The sequence below is a fragment of the Ciconia boyciana genome, chromosome 27, assembly GCF_034638445.1.
Source record: "Ciconia boyciana chromosome 27, ASM3463844v1, whole genome shotgun sequence".
Classification (NCBI taxonomy): Eukaryota; Metazoa; Chordata; class Aves; order Ciconiiformes; family Ciconiidae; genus Ciconia; species Ciconia boyciana.
Genome location: NC_132960.1, coordinates 476,032 through 496,222, shown reverse-complemented (window position 1 = coordinate 496,222; position 20,191 = coordinate 476,032). Strand labels below are relative to the sequence as shown.

Sequence of the window (20,191 nt, the reverse complement as noted above, 5' to 3'; positions counted from 1 at the left end):
ACAGGCAGGTTTCGCTCCTTCCCTTGCTGGAGCCTGGTCTCCACGCTCCACGTGAGGACAAACCATGCTCGTCACCACCAGACTGGGGCTACCAAGGGCTGCTCCCCCAGGAGCCAGCCTGGCCACTCGCGGGACCCGGAGGGATGCGTCTGAACGGCAGCCGCGTCTTCCGGCCTCCCCGCCTGCTCTGGAATGAGCGTCAAAACCACCCTCTGCCATCAGGCTTAAGACGAGCGCAGTGGAAACCCCTCCTAACACTTGTGAGGTGAACTCGGCTTTGCTGAGCAGCTCAAATCCTCCTTCCGCCCTGGGGAACAACCTCATCACAAAGCAGACCTGCTGCGTTCACACCAAACTATTTTGGGTCGCCGTCCCAAAGGAGAAAAAGGTAAACTGGCAAGGCAGCAAAGCCGAGTCTCCGTGAAACGTCCTCCCACACACCCCACAGCCTCTCAGCGATGCTGTGCACGGCCGAGAGCTTTAGGAGGCTCTCGCCGTCTCCTGGGGAGGGGCAGGAGTCCTGGTCTTCCACGCACCCCGTTTTACAGATGGCAAGATTGAGGCAACGGGAGAAAGCTGAGCAGCAAATGGTGGCCGAGCCGGGAGCAGAATCCAGAAATCCAGAATCCAGAAACCCCAGCTCTGACCATCCTTGCCAAGAAGAGCCCCCCCTTGATGGCACCCACATGTCACCCGCTGAGCCTCTGCCCTCCCCTCTGCTAAACAGCCACATTGCGGGGAAGGAAACGGGAGAGAGCTGGGTGAAGGAAGGGAAGCGAGCACGGCCGGGCAGCACTCACCAATACATTAATGTTCTCCTTCTGATTCAGCAATGACCGCACCTCCTCTATATCGCGGTTGAAGATGGCTTGGACCAGAGGAGGCTACAAAGAAAAAGAGAAGCAAGTCGTGAAGGTGGCACCATGTGGAGGACACGAAAGGGAGGAGAACCGGCAGCGTCTCAGCGTGTCAGAGACTCATAACACCCTGATTTAGCCAGGACCCCCCCTCCACAAACAAGCTCCCCGCGCCCGCTGCTGCCAGAGCCGGGCCCACCGGCAGCACCCGACAGCTTACTCGCGTCTGTGGCTCAGCCAGCACCAGGGACCGATTTTCAAGCCAGCAAAGGTACTTTTCTTGGTTGTTCGTTGGTGAACAGACCAAGGAATCATTGGAAAAGCCTCCCCGCTTCCCAGATCCAAGCAGCAGCGCGGATCACGGGCCCGGCAGCCCACCTGCAGAGCCTCCAGCAGCGTGCCCATGGCACGGCTTAGCTCTCCACGCGCAGCGCCCGAGCACGGGAAGGCAGGTCCAGCTCCCGCTATCCAAAGCTTTAGCCACAGCCAGAAAATCCTCCCTCCGAGCTGGCTGAAGTCTCCTGGTATGAGACAGATCTTTGCAGACAGTGAATCAGGTTTCCCAAGGCACAACTAGGTGATGCCTCATGCTCTCCTGCAGAAGGCTGTGTACTTACTGCTGCTCTCCCATCTTTTGAGAAACACCTACGACGCTATGCCGGCTCCGATGGCACAAAGAGCCTGGCAAAGCCCAGCCTGGCAAAGCCCAGCCTGGAGCTCCTCCTGTTTCCTGCTGCCCACATCTCAAAGAAGTTACCTAGCAGACCTCAGTAAAAACCAGGAGCAGAGCCCTAGCCCAGGTCTCCGAGCCAGCCGGTGCCGTGGGCCGCAGAACCGACGGCCTGAGCTGCCAGAGCCGTTCATGCGGCGGGGCAGGTCGGTGGGTTAGGTGCTGCCCAACCTCTGGGCATCGCCCGAGAACCCTGCACCCCATTTCTGGTTTCACAGGCCTAGAAATGCCATTTTCATGCAGCAGGTTCTTCGGGGCCGAGGCTGCGGTGCTCTTGGTCCGTTCAGCACTTGGCACCCCACGACTGCTGCCGAACCCAACGCTTCCCTGCTCCGGCCGTCGGAGCCTCTGCTGCTTTTCGCACGGCAAGTCCAGGGTGCTGCGAGCCCGAGCGAGCCGCAGCAGCCCCGGCACACCCCCTCCAGCTCTGCCCACATGCCTAAGGCTGGATCTAACGGTCAAAACCGGCGAGCCCCACTTATCTTGACCTCTCAGAGGAACAACAGAGCTTCGTTTTCAAGGCAATCCCTTCTCGTCCCTACTGCCCAACCAACCTCACGCTCATCTGCTCACCCCACCATCAAAGTAAAAGCAGTTAAACACGGGGAACACATCCCGGGTCAGAGGGAACGCGTGAGTCATTCCCCGGGAATGCAGCAGACTCAGCATCACTCGTTAGACATTTAAAAAAAAAGGTTTAAAAAAAAAAAAGGGGAAAGAATCGCAGACGATAATTATGCCCTGAGCAGTCTTCAGTGGCGCGCGGTTTGCAGCAGTGCTGGGTCTGACACACCCACCCACCATTCACAGGGAAAGCTAAATGTTTTGGTTACCAAAAAAAAAAAAAAGTTCTATTTAAATCACAGATCAATCCCTCATCCTCACCCCTCCCCTCCTTCATCCACCCTCCCAGGCTTTAAACACTCGCTATATTAACGATACCGCAGGAGCGGGGGACGAGAGGCAGGCGTAAATATTTGGTTTCGAGGGGCCAGCGAGCCCCAGTCTCCAAAATCAAGATGGATAAAGGCGGTTTATGTAAAATGCACGGAGAAGAGGGGGTGTCCGAGCCCAGGCGACACCGGGGGTCACTGCTCTGGTGACGGGGCACGGACATCCAGCCCAAGGAAGCAGGGCCACGAGCGGCAGGAGAAGCTCCCGGCTGGGGGAAGGCAACGGGGCTGCTCAGGGATGGGGGGTCCCAGGCGAGACCCCACGACGGGCAGGCCGGGAGTGGGGTGAGGGCCACGCGCCGGCGGCACCAGGGTGGGGGCTGCCTTGAAACCTGGCGTGGGAGACACCCTGCACCCCATGGGCATCCCCAGAACTGCGCTGGGGACACCCTGCACCCCAGGAGTGTCCCCAAAACTGCACTGAGAACATGCTGCACCCCAGGAGCGTCCTCAAAACGCGATGGGGACACCCTGCACCCCAGGAGCGTCCCCAAAACCCGAGGGGGACACCCTGCACCCCAGAGGTGCCCCCAAAGCCCAGCGGGGACACGACGGGGGCGGCAGCGGGAGGCGCAGCGACCCCGGGTCCCGTCCCGGGGGTCCCACCCCCGCCGGGCAGGGGGTCCCGGGGCGAGCACTCCCCCTCGGGGTCCGCGCTCCCTGGGCCGGGGGGTCCCGTCCCGGGGTCCTGCCCTTACCGGGCCGGGGGTCCCGCCCCCGCTGGGCCCGGCTGCCGAGCCCGGGTCCCGGCGGCCGCGGAAAAAGCGGAGCGGAGCGCGGCGGGCGGCGAGCCCCGCGCCGGGCCGGGGCTGCGGCGGGGCGGCGCGGGAGGCCCGGCGGGCCCGAGCGGCAGGTGGGAGCGGGCCGGGCGGCCCCGCGCGGCGGCGGGCCGGGGGCCGCGGCCTGGGGCGGCGGCCGGGCCGGGCCGGGCCGGGCCGGGCCCGGTGGCGGGCGGGCGGCGGCGCGCACTAGGCCGCGCATCCCCGGGCTGGCGTGGCGGCGCGGCCGGGCGCGGCGCGGGGGCGGCGGGCGGGCGCGGCGGCGGTACCTGGTCCGTGATGCTGAGAATCCCCATCTCGGGGCCGCCCTCAGCGCCCAGCTCCCGGCATCGGGCTCCGGCCGCGGCGGCTCCGCTCGGGCGGCTGGCGGGGCGGGGAGCGGCTGGGCCCGCCCACCGCCCGGGGAGCGGCCGCCGCCGCCGCCGGGCCGCAGCGCCGCCGCCGGCCGCCATCGCCGGGGCCCGCGGAGGCGCGGGGGGGCGCCGGGCCCCCCTGCGGGGGTCTGCGGGAGGGCGGCCCCGGGCCCCTCGTCCTCAGGGAGGGCAGCCGGGCCCCCGCGGGACCCCCCCCCCCCGGCCCCAGGGGATCCCCGGGTCTCCCCCCGCTCCGCGGGCTACCCCGAGCAGCAGCTTCCCCGTGGACGCTGCTGCTTCCCCCGGCCAAAATCCGGCCCGCGGCCTCCACGCCGGGCGGGAGGGAGGCTGGGGTGGCGGGCGAGCGTCCCACCACGCTGCCACGGCTCGGGGGCAAGCCCCGGGGCAGGGAAGCCTGGCAGGAGCCGTGCGGCCCCTGCCCCGGTCCGGGGGGTCTGGCCGGCTGGAGCCGTCCCCCCTGGGCGGCTGTAGCTGGTACCGGGGCGTCGACTGCACCAACGTGCCCAGGCATCGCCCTGCAACCCCTTCCCTCCGCCGTGCCACCGCTCAGGACGGGCAGGGCGGCTCGGTGTCGGGGCAGGAGCTCGGCCGTGCCGCGCCGGGGCGGGGGGCAGCTCTGCCCGCTTGCTGCCCCACTGCTGCCCACTGCCGCATCCACGCCGGCTCTCGCAAGCGCCCGGGATGCAGCAAAGCGCTTCCCGCTCGCTGGGCTGTTTTTACAGGATCAGGCATCACTGTACCCGCTCCCCAATTCCTTCTGGCCCCCGCGGTCCCTCCCAGCCCCCTGCCAAGGCAGGCCCGCAGCGGTGCCCGGCCCGGCCCGCATCCGTCGGAAATAGCGTCAAACCGAGGAACCCGCCGTGCCCCCCGCCGCGCTGGGCCGCGCGCTGCCCGCAGGTACGGGCAACTCCTGGTTCATCGCCTCCTCTGCTCTGCCCAGACGGGGGTAGGTGACAGCGCACGGCTCCCACGGCTCCCACGGCTCCCCGTCCCTCGAATACCGGCTGGGGACACGGGTGGGCCCGGCCGAGCCGCGTCCGGAGGAGGCGGCGCTGGGGACGGGGCCGCCGGGGCTATTTTTATCGTGCGTTGGGACCTGTTGTTAGCGGCTGTTACCTAACCGGGAAGCCAAGGTGAAATGAGGGAGCCCGCGAGCAGCTGCTGACATTTCTGCCTGGGAGGAGGGAGCCGCAGCACCGAGCACCGCTTGGAGAGGCGGGCGGCCAGCGGGGCCGCAGGCCGGTGCTCCCCACCGGCGCCGCTCTGCCTGCCGGGGCCCCCGGGCACCGCTGCGCCCCGCGCCCGAATCCAGCCCCCGGCTGCCCCTGGGCGGGAGGGACGCGGGGACCCCCACCCCCGGCCCCGGCCCCGGCCCCGGCCCCGGCCCGGAGGGACGCGGAGGGGGCGGCCCGGCCGGGACTACACTTCCCGTCGTCCCCCGCGCGGCCCGGACTGCAGTTCCCGTCGTGCCCCGCGCGGGAGGCGTTGCCTCGCCCCGCCCCCGGGCCGTGACGCGGGCGGGCTCTATGGCGACGCGGTGACGTCGCGGCGGGGTGAGAGGTCACGGCGGCGGCGCCGGTGCGAGGGCAGCGGAGCCGCGTCCCGGCCCCGGTCATGGCGGCCCGGCGGCTCCGCGGCGCCCTCCAGCTCGGGGCGCGGCAGCGGCTGCGGGCCGCGGCGGCCCCGCCCGGCAGGTGAGCGCCCGCGCCCCGGCCGGGCGGCGGCAGCGGGCAGCGGCAGCGGGCAGGGCCGCGGGGGTCCGGGGCGGACGGCGGGGGCGCAGGGGCCGGCGCGGGGCGGAGCGGGGCCGAGGCCCGGGGCGCGGGCGCTGGAGGTCATGCAGGGCCCGGGGGCACCGGCGACGGCCGCGGGGCAGGGACGGGGCGTCCGCCGGCGCGGGGCGGGCCCCGGGGGCGAGCGGGGCCGGGGGCGCCGGGCAGGCCTGGCGGAGACCCCGCGGGGCGAGCGGCCCGCGGTCCCGGCCCCCGCGGTCCTGGGGGTCGCCCGGGGGGGATCTTGGGGACACCGAGGGGACCCCGGCGGGGGCGGGAAGGGGGCCCCCGGAGCCACGGGGGGGGGGGGGGCGGTTCTGTGGCCCGGCAGCGGCCCTGGCCCACGGCCACCAGCGAAGGCCCCCGGGCAGGAGGGGGGGACTCGCTGCCCGCGGGGGAGCCCGGGGCCTGGGCTGGGCCTGACCTTGGGGCACACTGCGCTGGGGCGAGTGCCACCCCCGGGGGGGCCGGCGGGGGCCGCGTCCCGGGAGCGGGGTCGCGCCCCGGGAGCGGGCACGAGGGCCGGGCAGGTGCCAACCCCTTCTTCTTGGGTCAGGGGCGACGTCAGGCGCATTGGCGGGTCGGGCGCCGGCGTCACGGTTTGCCCGGGCGAGCGGAGAGTCCAGGAGACCTCAGGCCACCCCGCCGTGTCCCCCGCCGGCACTGACCTCTGCGCCCGGCTGCGCTGGGCGTGGGCAGAGCTGGCGGCCGCGCTGCCAGCGCCGCTGCGACTCTTGCCAGCTCGGGCCTGGCACCAGGCGCTCGGGGACAGGGTGGCTCTCGCGAGCCCTGGGCAGCCAGCCTCGCTGCCGGCCGGGTCAACGGCGTGGGATCGGCCGCAGCATCGTGCCGTGGCGCCGGTTTAGGAGCCGCCTCTGCTGAGCCCCGTCGCGGTGCACGTATGGCACCGAGCGGTGCCAGGCAGAGCTTCGGTGTGAGTGAGCAGGGGAGCGATCGCCTCGGGGGCCGGCGGCGCAGCTGCAGGGTCCCAGCTCTCCTGGGGACTCCCAGCTCCGCGCGGCTGAGGGCCACAACCAGGGCTCGCGCAGCTCGACCGCACCAGCCCGTCCCCCGCGCTGCCGGCTATTCTGGGAGCTCGGGGGCTGCCAAGCGCCCCGGGTGACTCCTCTTGGCGCAGGAGCGTCCCGTGGCTCCTGGGGGAAGCGGGACCTTTCTCCCTCGGCCACCAGTCCCGGAGGAGAGACGGTGTGACCTGCGTGCAGGCACATCTAAAAATACCCGTGTTGTCCCGCGGACACCGAGCGCTGCCAGTTACGGCTGTCGTGGGAGGGAGCCCGGTGGTGCCAGCCCTCACCCGGAGCCCCGCCGGCCCCGGGGTGGTCAGGCTTACGGCCCGCCACCGTGGTGCTCAAGCTTTCACCTTCCCGGCGCTTGGCAGGGACTAGCTGCCAGGGGTTGGCTAGGTGGAACAAAGCCGAAGGAGCCAACGGCAGCACCATGGGAGGACCCTGCTGCCGTCCCCGCAGCGCCGGGGCCGGGCAACACGCCACCCGGGACCCTGCTGTGCCTTTGGGGCTCAGCCTCTCCTCGAGGAGGTGGCGAGCGTTGTCCCTTCCCACCGGCAGCGACGGCACCATCCGCGCCGCACCTGAGGGACGAGACGGGGCCGGGGTGGGACACGGAGGAGGGAGAAGGTCTGGCCCGAGCAGGGCTCTGTGCTGCTGCCGGAGCCCAGCGTGGGGCTGGGGTGGAGCTGGGGAGGGGCAGCGGGGGGTAACGGGCAGTCGTCCCCGCTCTGCCGGTCCGGATTAGGTGTCCCTGAGGTCAGGTTTCCCCAGCCTTCCTCCTCTTGCGCAACAGCAGCGCTGGCAGCAGCCGTGGGACGCTGCGGCTGGACTTCCCCGGCCTCTCCTTACCAGCCTGTGGCCCCGGGCGGGAGGGCGAGGGCTGGCCGTGCTCGCCTGCTTCGTCCCTGATCCCTCTCCCCCCCCCCATCCTGGGGCCAATTCCCATCCTGGGAGGGACCTGGGCAGGTCTGGAAAGGGCCCAGCGTGGTGGCTGTCCTGGGGCGGGTGGCTGCCCCGCTCGGCCCAGTGGCTCGCTGGCGGCTCCGCTGCCCGGCGCGGTCCCAGTTCCTCTGCTAACGCCCGTCTCCTGCCCAGGCACGCGGCCCTGTGCGGCCTCCGGCTCAGCCGGCTCGGCCGGCCAGCGAGCGGTGCCGAGTGGGAGCTCCGGACCCAGCCCAGCCGGTCCTTCCTCAACCTCACCAACAAGCGGAAGGAGTACTCGGAGCGGCGCATCATTGGGTAGGTGCGGTGGCTTCCCCGCCGGCTGGGCGGCGAGGGCCCCGTGGCCCCGGCTGCAACGCCCGCTCTGCCCCCCCCAGGTACTCCATGCAGGAGATGTACGACGTGGTCTCCAACGTGGAGGACTACAAGAACTTCGTGCCCTGGTGCAAGAAGTCGGTGGTGGTCTCCAAGCGGACAGGCCACGTCAAGGCCCAGCTGGAGGTGGGCTTCCCGCCCGTGGTGGAGCGCTACACCTCCATCGTCACCCTCGTCCGCCCACACCTCGTCAAGGTGAGCACGGCCCCGGTGCGGCGGGCGGGCGGCCTGGCCCTGGCCGGCTCCTCGGGCCCCCCTGACCGGCTGCTCCCCCTCCCCAGGCCGTCTGCACGGACGGGCGCCTCTTCAACCACCTGGAGACGAACTGGCGCTTCAGCCCCGGCATCCCCGGCTACCCCCGCACCAGCACCGTGGATTTCTCGGTAAGACCCTGCTCCAGTCGGGGCCCAGGTGCGACGTCCCTGGGGAGGACAGGGGAGATGGTTCCTGCTGTGGGGCCCTGCTCCCCCCGCCACCGGCCCTGCCGGGGCGCTCACGCCGCCCACTCTCCTCCGCAGATCTCCTTCGAGTTTCGTTCCCTGCTGCACTCCCAGCTGGCCACCGTCTTCTTCGACGAGGTGGTCAAGCAGATGGTGGCAGCCTTCGAGCGCCGGGCGGCCAAGAACTTCGGTCCCGAGACCCGCATCCCCCGGGAACTCATGTTCCACGAGGTCCACCAGACGTGAGGGTGGCCCGGCCACCGTGGACTGTGCCAGGGCCCCGGGGCCACCCGCCCTGCGCCCACCCTCCTCAATATTTATTTGAGTGCATCTCTGCTGCCGTTGCCTCAACTTCCCTCCCAGCCCCGGGGGCGAGAGGTGACGCTCCTGCGAGCGCGGGGGCTGCCGTGAGCCCCCGGCCCCACTGTGACGCCGCGGGAGCTGCGTCCCAGCGCTGGACTCCCAGGTTGTGTAGCTGATTTTGGTTTTAAGTTTTGTTTTATTTCTTGGGAGCTCTTTCCCCCCCTCCCCCCCCTTTTTGTTCCTTTTTAACTCCTCTGCCTGGCCAGAGGGTCCCGGCAGCGGGGCAGCTCCTGCACCGGCCAGGTCCGGGCCCTGCCGCCTCGCTCCGGGAGAGCGGGAGGAAGGTGGGTGTTCGCTGGTGGGGGAGCCCGGCTGGATCCTGCTGGGGAACGCAAGAGAGGGGGAGAGGCAGCGAGCGGCCAGGGAAGGACGGGGCCCGGCTGGGGAGGGCGGCCCTCCTCCCCCTCCTCCCCCAGGAGCAAAAGGGAAGGAGAGCGGCGCAGGGAGGAGACCCCGGCGCGAGGGGAGCTGCCGCCTGGCCCCTGGCCCGCCACAGCCGGGCAGCGGAGCCGAGCCCAGCCCCGGCAGCACCGACTCCGCCGGGGTCGCACAGTTTGCACAAGTCACACGCACAGGGATGGGGATGGGGTGGCTGGTGCTGCCCCCCTCCCCCCCCCAGCCCCTCGCAGCCCCAGCACCCGCTACAGGCCAAGGTGCCGGCACCCCAGGGACCAGGATGGCCCCGGCCCATGGCCCCCCCAGCACCGCTCTGGCTCCAGCTCGACTTTCCTTACCTTTGGTGGGGGAACGGGGGGGGGCTCCAGCTCCACCGGGCCAAAATGCCCACCCGGGCTGGGCAGGGGCTCCCCGAGCCACCAGCCCCTGACCCCTGGCTCCCCCCGCTCGGCCCTCCCTGTTCCATCCCATCACCGAGGGCACCGTGGCCTCACTGCCCGAGGAAGGGCTTTTGCAGGCCAATAAAGAGCATTTTCCAAGGGTGAGCAGCCTCCTGGTCCTCATTCGGCAGCCACGGGAGAGGGGAGCGGGGGGGGGGCTGTGCGCTGAGACCCCCAGACCCCAAACTGGGCTGGTACCTGCGGACACCACCGAGCCCAGCGCTGCCGGCTTGCACAGGTCCCGAGGGGCCACGTGCCACCGCGCCGGCCCCAGCAGGGACAAACAGGGGCCTCAGGGCAGCTCCCTGGGTGGGGTGGGGGTACCAGCCCCTGACCCCCCCCTTAAATCCTACAGGAGCAAAGCAGAGCCCAGGGGCTGGGGTCCTGCCCTGCGCCCGGCGGGAGGGAGGCAGGCTCTGCTTTTGTTAATAAAAACATTTATTTTGCATTTTGTCGTTGTTTGTACAGAAGTGCCCGATACCTGCGAGGGGCCGGGGCTGGCACGGGGGGGGGCCCAGCTCCAGCTGCCGGGGGCATCGGACACAGGGATTCACACAAACACGGGGGTGCGGGCTGGGGAGGAGTGTATCGAGTCCCTGCTGGGGGGCTGAGACATTCGTTCTTCACCTGCTGCCCTGCGGGGGGGCACGGACACGAGTCTGGACTGAACCCTCTCGGGGGGCGCTGCGGGGGGGGGCCCCCCACGACCTTGCCGGTGCCACCCCCCAGCCCAGCAGCGGGGGAACCCAGGGGTCCCAGTGTGCGCAGTGCTGCTGGGGCGGGGTGGGGGTGCAGGAGCCCCCCGCCTTGCCGGGGCAGAGCCAGGGAGGGGGCTCCGGGGTGGGGACAGCCTGGGCAGGGGCAGGGAGCGGGGGGCCCCGGGGCTGCCTCTGCCCCCTCCCAGGGCAGCAGGGAGGGGAGAGGAGCGGCGGGGGGGGGGGGGCTCCACCAGCACCACAGGAGCCCCACGGCCGGTGCCCGAGGGGGGTTCAGTGCCGAGTCCGTCCGGGGCCCGGCCCAGCAGCGCAGCGTTCCCTGGGGAGCAGCGAGCCGCGGCCCTGTCCCCGTCCCTTCTTTACCCGGACTTGTAGCCCACGAGCTGCATGAGGCCCTGCGTGCTCATGGACTTGGGCCTCTCCAGGGGGAAGCCCAGCGCCCGGCTCCAGATGAGCTGCGAGAGGACGCCCAGGGCCCGGGAGACCCCGAAGAGCACCGTGTAGTAGTTCATCTCCTTCATCCCGTAATACTGCGGGGGGGAGAGGGGCGTTAGGGCAGGGCAGCCCCGCGGGAGGGGGCGGCTCGGGGGCAGCCCCGACCCCCGCGCTCACCTGCAGCAGCACCCCGCTGTGGGCGTCCACGTTGGGCCAGGGGTTCTTGGCCTTGCCCTGCTCCAGCAGCACGTTGGGGACGATCTTGTAGAGCTGGGCCACCAGCTTGAACATGGGGTCCTTGGGCAGGTGCTTGAGGGCAAACTCCCGCTGGCAGGTGTAGCGAGGGTCCGTCTTCCGCAGCACCGCGTGCCCGTACCCCGGCACCACCTGCAAGGACGCAGGGTCAGAGCCCGGCCCCGGCACGGCCCCGGTCCCTCGCCCCGGGCAGGGCCAGACTCACCCTGCCCGAGTTGAGCGTGTTCCAGATGAAATCCCGCAGCTTCTCATCCGACACCTCCTGGCCCAGCTCCTTCTGCAGGTTGGTCAGCCAGAGCAGCACCTCCTGCGGGCACGGCAGGCGGAGGAGGGGGTGAGAACGGCGGCGTACGGACGGATGGACAGACAGACAGATGGACGCGCGGAGGTGCCCACCTGGTTGGCGAGGCCGTGCAGGGGCCCGGCCAGCCCGTTCATGGCGGCAGCAAAGGCGAGGTAGGGGTCGGAGAGGGCGCTGCCGACCAGGTGGCTGGTGTGGGCGCTCACGTTTCCCCCCTCGTGGTCGCTGCAGGGGCAAGGGGACGCGTCAGGTCTCCCCCATCCCCGCCGAGGGCCCCCACAGCCCCAGGGACACCCCCATGGCATTTCGGGGGGCCATGCCATTCCCAGCCTGGTACGGCCCTGCCCTGGGGCTGCCCGTGGGCCCACGCCGTGTGGCCGGTGACGCCCCCAGAGCAGCCCGGGCATGTCCCGGGACCCGGCCCCATCCCTGGCCCCGGGGCTGGGAGCGGGGCCAAATCCCCCCCTGCTCCGGCACCGGCTGCTCCTCCCAGCCCCGTACCTGTGGATGGTGAGATAGAGCCGCATCAGCTCAATGAACTGGGGGTCGGTGTAGCCCAGCATGTTGGTGAAGTTGTGGGACCAGTCGAGATTGGGGTCGATGGCCCCAATGCTGCTGCCCTCGCGGTACAGGTTGCGGTAGATCTTTGCAGCGACGCACGGCAGCTTGGCGATCAGGTCCATGGCGTCCTCGTAGACGAACTGGGACAGGCGGGGTAAGACAAGGCAGCCCCCGACCCCCCGCACCCAAACCTGCGCCCGCGCTCTGGCCCAAGATCAGAGTTGGGGTGGCTGAGCCCCACCGCACCGCACCGGGGCGCCCGGCCCCCCCGTACCTCCCAGTACTTGACACGGTGGATGCCCTCGGCGTAGGCGCGAGCGAACTTGCTCTCGCTGTTGAGGGCGGTGATGGCGGCGCTCAGCTGGGACATGGGGTGCAGGTTGTTGGGGAAGTTGTCCAGCATGGTCACCACGTGGGAGGGCAGCGCGGCACGCCGGGCCCACTCGCGGGACAGCCAGCTCACCTGCGGGGGAGCACGGGGGGGCTGAGCCGCAGGGCGGGGGACCGGCAGCCCCCCTCGCCAGACCCCCCGCGTGTTACCTGCTCCTGGGTGGGCACCTCTCCCGTCACCAGCAGCCAGAAGAGCCCCTCGGGCAGCGGCTCCTCTCCCCCCGCAGCTTTGGGCAGCAGCTTCTGGCACTCGGGGATGCTGTACCCACGGAAGCGGATCCCCTAAAGAGCCCGGCACAAGCGTCAGCCGCTGCGGCGTCGCCCATGCGAGGCGGGTGCCCGAGCAGGGCAGGATCAGGCCCTACCTCATCAGGATCCAGCACGGAGGTCTCGTATACCAGCCCCTTCATACCCCTCATCCCGCCATAGACCTGGGAAAGGGCAAAAGGAGGCGGTTACCAGCTGCGGCACAGCCTGGCAGCCCCGGCACGGCCGCGGCATCGCCCCACTCACCATGTCCACCGTGATCTGTCCGATGGCCGTGTTGCCATGCTGCTGCCTGAAGCTCTTGATTTTCGCCTGCTCCTTGGGGATCATGCTGGCAAGGACGTCTTTCAGGTTCTGGGAAAAAGGGAGGGGGCCGTGAGCCGTGGCACCCGTGGGGGGGCCGAGCACCCCCCCCCCCCCCCCCACCAGCACCGGAGAGGGGTGACAGCAGCGGGGGCTCCTCTTACCGTGGCGGCGCTGGCATGACGGGCAGCGAAGAGGACGCACGGTGCATTCTGTGGAAGAGCAGACACAGGGACGCGGTGTTACCCGAAGAGAGCCTCGCACTGCGCCCCAGCTGCCCTGTTTTGGGGGGGCGTAGCCGTACAAGCAGCCCCCGGCCCCAAGGCACCCCTGGCCCCCCAGCACAGCCCGCCCGCCCCCCCGAGCATCCCCAGCCCCTCGGAGCGCGGCACAGCTCCTGCAGCAGGAGCCACCCCGTGACTCCGGCGAGATCCCGTCTCACAAGGACGCTGCGCCCAGCAGCCGCAGCGGCTTCCCTCGCCCACGCGTGCCGGAGATCAGAGCCAGGCAGGTTCAGCCGGGCCGGGTGGCGCAGGGCCCCTCGGCACTGCATCACGCTCATTCACACCACGCACGACACCGGCCGCGGCCAGACCCAGACCCGCTGCAGAGCTGAGCGAGCCTGCGGTGGCGAACGCAGATGCATTTTGCTTCCTGCTCTGCGGAGCGCGGAAGCGGCCGGCACGAGCGAGCCGGTGCCGCCGGCAGAGCCCTGCCAGGCTGGCACCGCTGCGGTTTTCCTGCACCGGGGCTTGGCAGGCGCTGGGGAAACCAATCTTTGTTCCTCACCCGCGTGTGGCAGCCGCGGGGACTCCGGCTGGAGGGAACACCCCGACGCAGCCGGGAACCCCGGGCCTGGCAGCGCCCCTCGTCCCTCCCCGCCATCCCTGGTAGCACCCGGCCCGTGGCGGGGACACGGGGCTTGCCTGTGCCCACTCACAAACACCCGAGTGGGCAGCAGGGGGAGGGGGGGGGAGCAGAGGAGGCCGGGAGACGCCTGCCCGGTGACAGAGCCACCGCCGTGCCGGGAGGCTGGATCCACAGCCGGCACCCTGTGTCTTCCCCCGGCAGAGACCCCGGGGCCGGGGCCACCCCCCAGCACGGAGCTGCGGCAGCGCAGGCAGAACGTGACTCGCTTTTTCCACTGGCTGCCAGGGGGGACGCAGCGGGGGCAGCGCCGCGGCGAGCACCCAGCCCCGCGGGCGGCCGGCCTAGCCGCCCTGTGAGCCCCCGGCCCGGCCGGAGGGACCCCGACACCCCGAGCGTGGCTGGAGCCAGCCGCCCGCTCCGGGCGACTGCGCCGAGTCCCCCTGCAACAGGCGGCACCCGGGAAGGGAAAAAGCCAGCAAGAACAATGGAGGCGGCAGCAGGAAGCCCAAGGTCAAGGCGGCTGCTGCCGCCACCGTGAGGCCCCCGCCACACCCCGTGTCACCCCGTTTCACCGGACGCCCGCAGCTCGTCCCAGCTGGGCCGGGCTGTCACGGAGGCGACGCCGGCTCAAGGTCACGCACGTTGGCAGTGACACCGAGCGCCGGCTGACGGGGCCGGGGCAGACGCAGCCGCTGCGGGACCCTCCCGGGTCCCCTCACCACAGCCTGGGGGTGCGGGAGCCCCCAGGCAGCGCGGCTGAGGGGCAGCGGCCACAGCACATCAGTTCAGGCTGCGGGGAGGAGGAGGAGGGTGGCGGCAGGACGGCGGGTCGGGATTAGGGTGCAAGCCGGCGGGGTGGCCCTGGCTGCGGGGGCAGCAGCCCCCCCGGGCAAGCGGGGCCAAGTGGGGCACTACAACACGCCGGGCCGGGCCCCGGCTCCCAAAATAACGCCCGGTCGATAGAGACGCCGCAGCGGCCGTTACGAAACGCCGGGGCCGCAGCCAAGGCAAACGGGCGGGGGGGGCCGGGCCCCCCAGCACAGCCCCGGGGCAGCGCTGGGCCGGACGGGGGGTCCCCGCGCTGTGACCCCGTTGCCCTCTACAGCAGCAAGCCGCTGGGGGGGGATGGGGGGGGTGGGGAAGACGGACGGGGACCCCCGTCCCCTCACAGCCGGTGTCGCCAGGCGGGAGCCCCCGCGGCCGGCGTGGGGCCCCCCCGGCCCCAGCGCTGCAGCACAGCCCCACAGTGGGGGGGGCAGCGGGGCAGGGAGCCCCCCGTGGGGGGCCGCGACAGGGCGAGGACCCGCGGATGGGGGCTGCAGCCACGGCGGAGTCCGCCCGAGGCGCGGGCCGGGCACGGAGCCCCCCTGCTCTCCCGGCGGGGCGGGAGTCCGGCCGGGGCCCCCCGGCTCCGACAGGGCAGCGGCGGAGGCACACCCCGCCCCGCCGCTCGTTACGGGCGCTCCCGGCACAGGCGGCGCCGGTGCCTGCGCCCACCACGTGCTGCCGCTGCGGCGCGCGGCCCGCGCCCCCGCCCCCGCCGCCGCGCGGCCCCTTTAAGGCAGCGTCCCCCCGCGTCGCCCCTTTAAGAACCGGCCCCCCCACGGCGTCGCCCCTTTAAGGCGCGGCGGGGCCGGGGCGGGCGCCCTCACCTTGGGCCCGCGGAGGCGCGCGGCCGCCCGGCTGCCGGCGGCGAGGAGCGTCATGGCGGCACCGGGGCCGGGGCGGGCCGGGACGGAGCGGGGCCGGGTGGGAGCGGGGCCGGGAGCGGGCGGGAGCGGGCGCGGGGCCGGAGCGAGCGGCAGCGGCGGCGGCGGCGGCCGGGGGTCCTCAGCGCGGCGGGCGGGGCGGGGCGCGGCGCCGCGCTGGTTATTAGCATAGCCCCGCCCCCGCCCGCCCCCTCGGGGTCGAGCCGCCCGCCATTGGGGACAGGCGCCGGCCGCGGGGCGGGGACAGGCAAATGAGGCGGCGGAGGGGCCGGGCTATAGGTGGCCGCCGCGTTCGCCTGATCACGGCCTAGGGTGGGGTGAGGCGGCGCCCCGCCCCCCGTGACGTCACCGGCCGCAGTGCGTGACGTCATGCCGCTGCGTCATCCGCCCGGGCGCGTCGGTGCTTCGGTGTCGCCCGGCTTGTGGTGCAGGGCAGCCCCGTGACGTCACCAGGCGCGCAGCCATGTGCTATGAGGTCACTGGGGGCCGTGATGTCATCCCCCGCTCAGCCGCCGCGGCTCGAGGTCGCCTCGTGCCCTTCCGCCGGCTCCGCGGTGACGTCAGGGGCCGGGGGCGGGGCACGGCCGCGGGTGACCGTCGCCGCTGACCCCAGGGCATTGCCCCGGTGGCTGCGGCGCGCGGGCGGGGCGGCGCCCGAGGGGGCGGGACCCCGCGGCCGGGGCTGGGCGGCACCGGCCCGGGCTCACCGGCGGCTGCCGGGGGACATCCCCGCCCCACGGCCGAGCCGCGGCGGCCGGACGCCGGACACGAGGGGGCTCGAGGCACCGCGGGCACCGCGGGCACGCGCGCGGCTGCCACCGGCATCGCCGCCCCCCCCCCCCCCCCCGGGGTCCCGGGCCCCCCGCGCCCCACGCCCGGCCCCACGCGCACAGGAGCGAGACCTGCCCTCGGGTGGGCCCGTGGCACGGCCGCCGCACGGCCCCTTTATTGCCTGCAGCGGGGGGGTGGGGGGGGTCCCAAAACCGGCCCCGGACGCCCGACCGCCCTGCCCCGGGGGGTGGCCGAGCCCCGGCGTCCCCCGCCGCATCCCCCGGCAGCAGCGGAGGACGGTCCCCGGCTGGCGGCCTGCCCGCCGAAACGTCCCAGCAGGAGCGAGGACACAGCCCCGGCCCCCGCGGCCGCCCCGTGGGGAAGCAAGGCCGGCGTCCCAGTGTCCCCGGCACCGCGGCTGCAGCGGACGGACAGTGAATAAATAGGACAAGAGCACCAGACCGGGCGAGGCGGTGTCTGTGCCGGCTCCGCAGCCGCGGTCTTCCCCAGCACGTCCGCCCGTCCCGGCGGGGGCAGCCGGGACGAGGTGAACCAAGAGGTAGGGGACGTCCGGACGGAGCCTGGCGCTGTCCTGGTCCCGCGAGGCCGCCGGGGCGGGACGGCACCATCCTCCGGACGCAGCCAGGGCCGTCTGTGTCACAGCTCGTCATGCGGGATGTGGAGCGCGTGGTCGCACAGGTCTGCGGTGACAAAGACTGGCGCTCTCAGGATGCGGCAGAGCCCCGTGGGACCCCTCCCCGGCGGCGCATCCCTTCCCACTCGTCCCCGGCCACCGCCTGCCCGCAGCGTGGGGACGAGCTGTGTGTGGAGCGCCTGGGCCGGGCGCAGCCGTGACCCGCGCCAGGGGACACCTGCACTTCCCCTTCGCTTTATTCCGTGGTTAATCAGAAACGTGGCTGTTTGGACAGAGCTGCCGGCCCCGTGTTTCCCAGCAGACCCACGCCAGCGCGGGACAGGCAGGGTGCAGGCAGCGGGCGCCCGGCCCGGGGCAGGCTGAGCCGCAGGAGCAGCCGGCAGCACCGTGGGACCCCCGGAACCCCCCTGGGGAAGGAGCGTTTCCCCCGCTGCGTGTGCCAGGTACGGAAGGGCCCCGCCCTGGCCCGGCCCTGCGGCGCAGGTAACGAACGCGGCCCACGTTCGTTAATAGGGAAGCACAAAGGTCGCGGCGTGCCCTGACCCCGGTGTTTGCGAGCTGGAAATAGCCCTGCCGGACGGGAGATGCCGCGGGGCAGGCGCCCGGCCATTGGCTGCACGAGGAGCCCTGCGCCGGAGAGGCCAATGGAGCCGGCGCGGCAGCTGCCCTGGCTCGGCCCCAGGCAGCGCGTGCCTGGCAGGGCAGAGCGTCTAAAAAAAGCTGCAGGCAGCTCCAGCAGGCAGCGGGGTCCAGGCCCTGGGCTGGCAGCGGGGAGGCGCACCCCGGTGCCGGGCTGCCCGAGAGGGGCTGCTCCACGGAGCTAAGGGACGTCGGGATCTCGCGGGGGACCCGCAGCTCCTCTGTGTCCTCCCTGCTCTGGGCCGGCAGCTCCTCCTGCTTCAGCGCTGACGGAGCAGCTATGACCCCCGGGGCGGCAGGAGAGACCCCTCCCCGGGACGGCCCAGCCCAACTCACCCGTCCGCTTGCTGCAGAGCCGGTCCTTGACATTGTCGGCCTCGTGGGAGAGGAATTCGATGAGTTCGTCCTCGTACTCCTCGGCGATGCTCTCACACTGCAACGGGAGCCGCCCGCCGGTCAACCGGCGACTGCGTGGGGCCAGGAGACGCCGACAGCACCCGGGGGAGCCCAGAGCTGGGCCCCGCGCACACCCACCCCAGCCCGGGAGCAGCCTCCTCCCCGCCAGCCCCAGGAAGGACCAGGGGAAGCAGCTGGGAGCTGCCGGCGGGACCAGCTCATCCCCAGAAGGGCCGCGGCTGCCCAACGCAGCGGCTCCCACCACCCAAAACCTCCGCCGAGCCCTGACAGCCGCCACAAGGACCCGGTCCCCGCACGCACCGCAAACTTCAGGCTAGAAGCCACGTCTCCATCAATTTTGACCCCGGAGAGGTCCATCTTGGTCCCGTCATGGGAGATCACCCGGACGTAACTCTTACGGTGCGTGGACGGATCCACTTTTTCCCCGTATTCCTTCATCTTTTCGCACACCCGCTCCAGCAGCTCCGTCAGATGTGCCTCCGACCGGGCGTAGGGCACCTGCGGCACGAGCGTGAGATCAGCGGGGTCAGGCCTTCGAGCGTGACAGCGGAACGGGAACGCCGGGCCACCGCCTTTCCCTGGGAACCAGCGAGCGCCGAGAAAGGGTCAGACGTCTCCACGGACGCCCTGGGAACGCCGTGGGGCTGCGCTGGCGATAGGCTGAGGAATGGGAGAGGGGCTCACCCAGCCCACGCGAGGCACCCGACCCACGTCCGAACCCTCCCTCGTTTACTCCAGCCTTTGACACGCGGCTGCCGCCCCGGGTCCACCCGCCCTTCCGGCGCCGCAGGCAGGTCCCGGCAGGGAGACGCCTCACCTCCACGACCGACTGGCTGCCGTCGGGGTTGATCCGGAAGGAGCCCATCTGGATGGTTTTCCTGGGGTCGACCTGGGCGATCTCCCACTCCAGTTCGTCCACTAGCGCCCGGCACGCTGCGGGGGACGCAGGCGTCAACGGCCCGGAGCCAACGGCATTGCCTGACCGCACGCCTCGCCCCTGGCACTGACAGACCCGCGGCTGCTCAAAGCCGCTGGGAGTAACTGGTGCAACTGGTGCCCTGGCAGATGGGGACGGCAGGCCTGCGGGGAGCGGGTCCCTGAGGCGCCCCATGGCCCTGCAGGAACGGCTCCCGTCCCCAAGCAGGGTGAGCGCGGACGGGCAGCAGCGGCCGCAGGACAAGCGGCTCCCAACGGCCACCCCAGCCCTGCACCACCGTCCTGTCCCGTCCCGTCCCGCCCCGGCCCCGCCGTCCCGTCCCGTGCCGCCACACCTCCGCAGTGCAGGTCCTGGCTCCGGCGGGCGCGGGCCGTGGGCAGCAGCGCGGCCAGGGCCACGGCCAGGCAGAGCGCGGGTGGGATCCGGCCCCTCATCCTCACGGCTCCGCTGCAGGGCGACCTGCGGGCACGGGCAGCTCCAGCGCTGGCGGCCCCTGCGGCCCCACAGCCCACCCGGCCCTGACAAAGCCCGTCCTCGGCGGGGCCCCGTCCCCTGCAGAGCCCCGCTGTCTATAGGGCTTTGTCCATGGCGTCACCCCCAGGTCCCCACTGAGCCCATCCCCTGCAGGGCCTGTCCGTGGCCCTGGACACCGCAGGGCCCCCTCCCCTACAGGGCCGAGTCCAGCAGCCCCTATAGAGCCCCCTCCCATACAGAGTCAAGCCCACACCTCCCTATAGAGCCCCCTCCCATACCGGGTCAAGCCCAGAGCTCCCTATATACCCCCTCCCATACAGGGTCGAGCCCACAGGCCCCTATAGAGCCCCCTCCCATACAGAGTCAAGCCCACACCTCCCTATAGAGCCCCTCCCATACCGGGTCGAGCCCAGAGCTCCCTATAGAGCCCCCTCCCATATGGGGTCGAGCCCACAGCCCCCTATAGAGCCCTCTCCCCTACAGGGCCGAGTCCAGCGCCCCCTATAGAGCCCCTCCCCTACAGGGCTGAGTCCAGCGGCCCCTATAGACCCCCTCCCATACCGGGTCAAGCCCACAGCCCCCTGTAGAGCCCCCTCCCCTACAGGGCCGAGCCCACACCCCGTATAGAGCCCCCTCTTGTACAAGGCCAAGTCCAGTGGCCCCTATAGGGCCCCCTCCCATACGGGGTCGAGCCCACAGCCCCCTATAGAGCCCTCTCCCCTACAGGCCGGCGCTCACACCCCCGCGGAGCCCCCTGCCCTACAGGGCCCTGCCCAGAGCCCCGCACCGGCGGGCCCGGCCGAGCCCCCCCGTACCGCGCTGCTCTCCCGTCCCGCTCCGCCGCCCCCCCGCCCCCGCCGGCTGCCCCGGGGGTGGCCGCGGCGCCGCCTGTCCCGGCGGGCCCCTGCCCCCGACCCGCCGCGGGGGACGGCCCCTCGGAGAGGGCGGCGGCCGAGGCGGTCGGGGCGATGCAGCCGGTGGGACCAGCCCGGGCGGCTCCTCGGCCGGCGGCGGGGCCGTCCCCTGCGCAGGCAGCGCCGCG

General features: G+C 71.9%; 4 protein-coding genes across 5 annotated transcripts in view; 1 reads left to right on the top strand and 3 right to left on the bottom strand.

The window, feature by feature from the left end:
• ANKRD52 (ankyrin repeat domain 52) overlaps positions 1–3,731 on the bottom strand; it is a 29,889-nt gene extending 26,158 nt beyond the window's left edge. The window contains exons 1-2 of the mRNA XM_072847546.1: positions 3,589–3,731; positions 801–884 (exon numbers count right to left, since the gene is read on the bottom strand). Of these exons, the coding sequence (XP_072703647.1) occupies positions 801–884; positions 3,589–3,615 (111 nt within the window). The 5' untranslated portion in view covers positions 3,616–3,731. The remainder of the gene's footprint in view (positions 1–800; positions 885–3,588) is intronic.
• Positions 3,732–5,231: 1,500 nt separating this feature from the next.
• On the top strand, positions 5,232–9,897 carry COQ10A (coenzyme Q10A). Its single transcript, XM_072847574.1, has 5 exons — positions 5,232–5,387; positions 7,589–7,732; positions 7,813–8,005; positions 8,092–8,193; positions 8,329–9,897. The coding sequence occupies exons 1-5, from the start codon at positions 5,308–5,310 to the stop codon at positions 8,494–8,496; spliced, it is 687 nt and encodes a 228-aa protein (XP_072703675.1). The 5' UTR covers positions 5,232–5,307; the 3' UTR covers positions 8,497–9,897.
• Positions 9,867–15,393, bottom strand: CS (citrate synthase). The gene is made up of 11 exons (XM_072847557.1): positions 15,200–15,393; positions 12,842–12,889; positions 12,621–12,728; positions 12,473–12,538; positions 12,258–12,389; positions 11,992–12,180; positions 11,658–11,857; positions 11,252–11,381; positions 11,061–11,162; positions 10,778–10,987; positions 9,867–10,695 (listed from the first exon to the last, which is right to left on the bottom strand). Exons 1-11 carry the CDS (start codon positions 15,251–15,253, stop codon positions 10,525–10,527), a joined length of 1,410 nt encoding a protein of 469 aa, XP_072703658.1. The 5' UTR covers positions 15,254–15,393; the 3' UTR covers positions 9,867–10,524.
• Positions 15,394–16,162: 769 nt separating this feature from the next.
• On the bottom strand, positions 16,163–20,181 carry CNPY2 (canopy FGF signaling regulator 2). 2 transcript variants are annotated; one of them, XM_072847212.1, is made up of 6 exons: positions 19,965–20,181; positions 19,010–19,134; positions 18,556–18,671; positions 18,039–18,236; positions 17,658–17,754; positions 16,163–16,728 (listed from the first exon to the last, which is right to left on the bottom strand). In XM_072847212.1, exons 2-6 carry the CDS (start codon positions 19,107–19,109, stop codon positions 16,685–16,687), a joined length of 555 nt encoding a protein of 184 aa, XP_072703313.1. In that variant the 5' UTR covers positions 19,110–19,134; positions 19,965–20,181; the 3' UTR covers positions 16,163–16,684. The 2 variants fall into 2 exon arrangements, with proteins under 2 accessions (XP_072703313.1, XP_072703312.1); XM_072847211.1 differs by lacking the exon at positions 19,965–20,181 and adding an exon at positions 19,937–19,964.
• Positions 20,182–20,191: the final 10 nt, after the last annotated feature.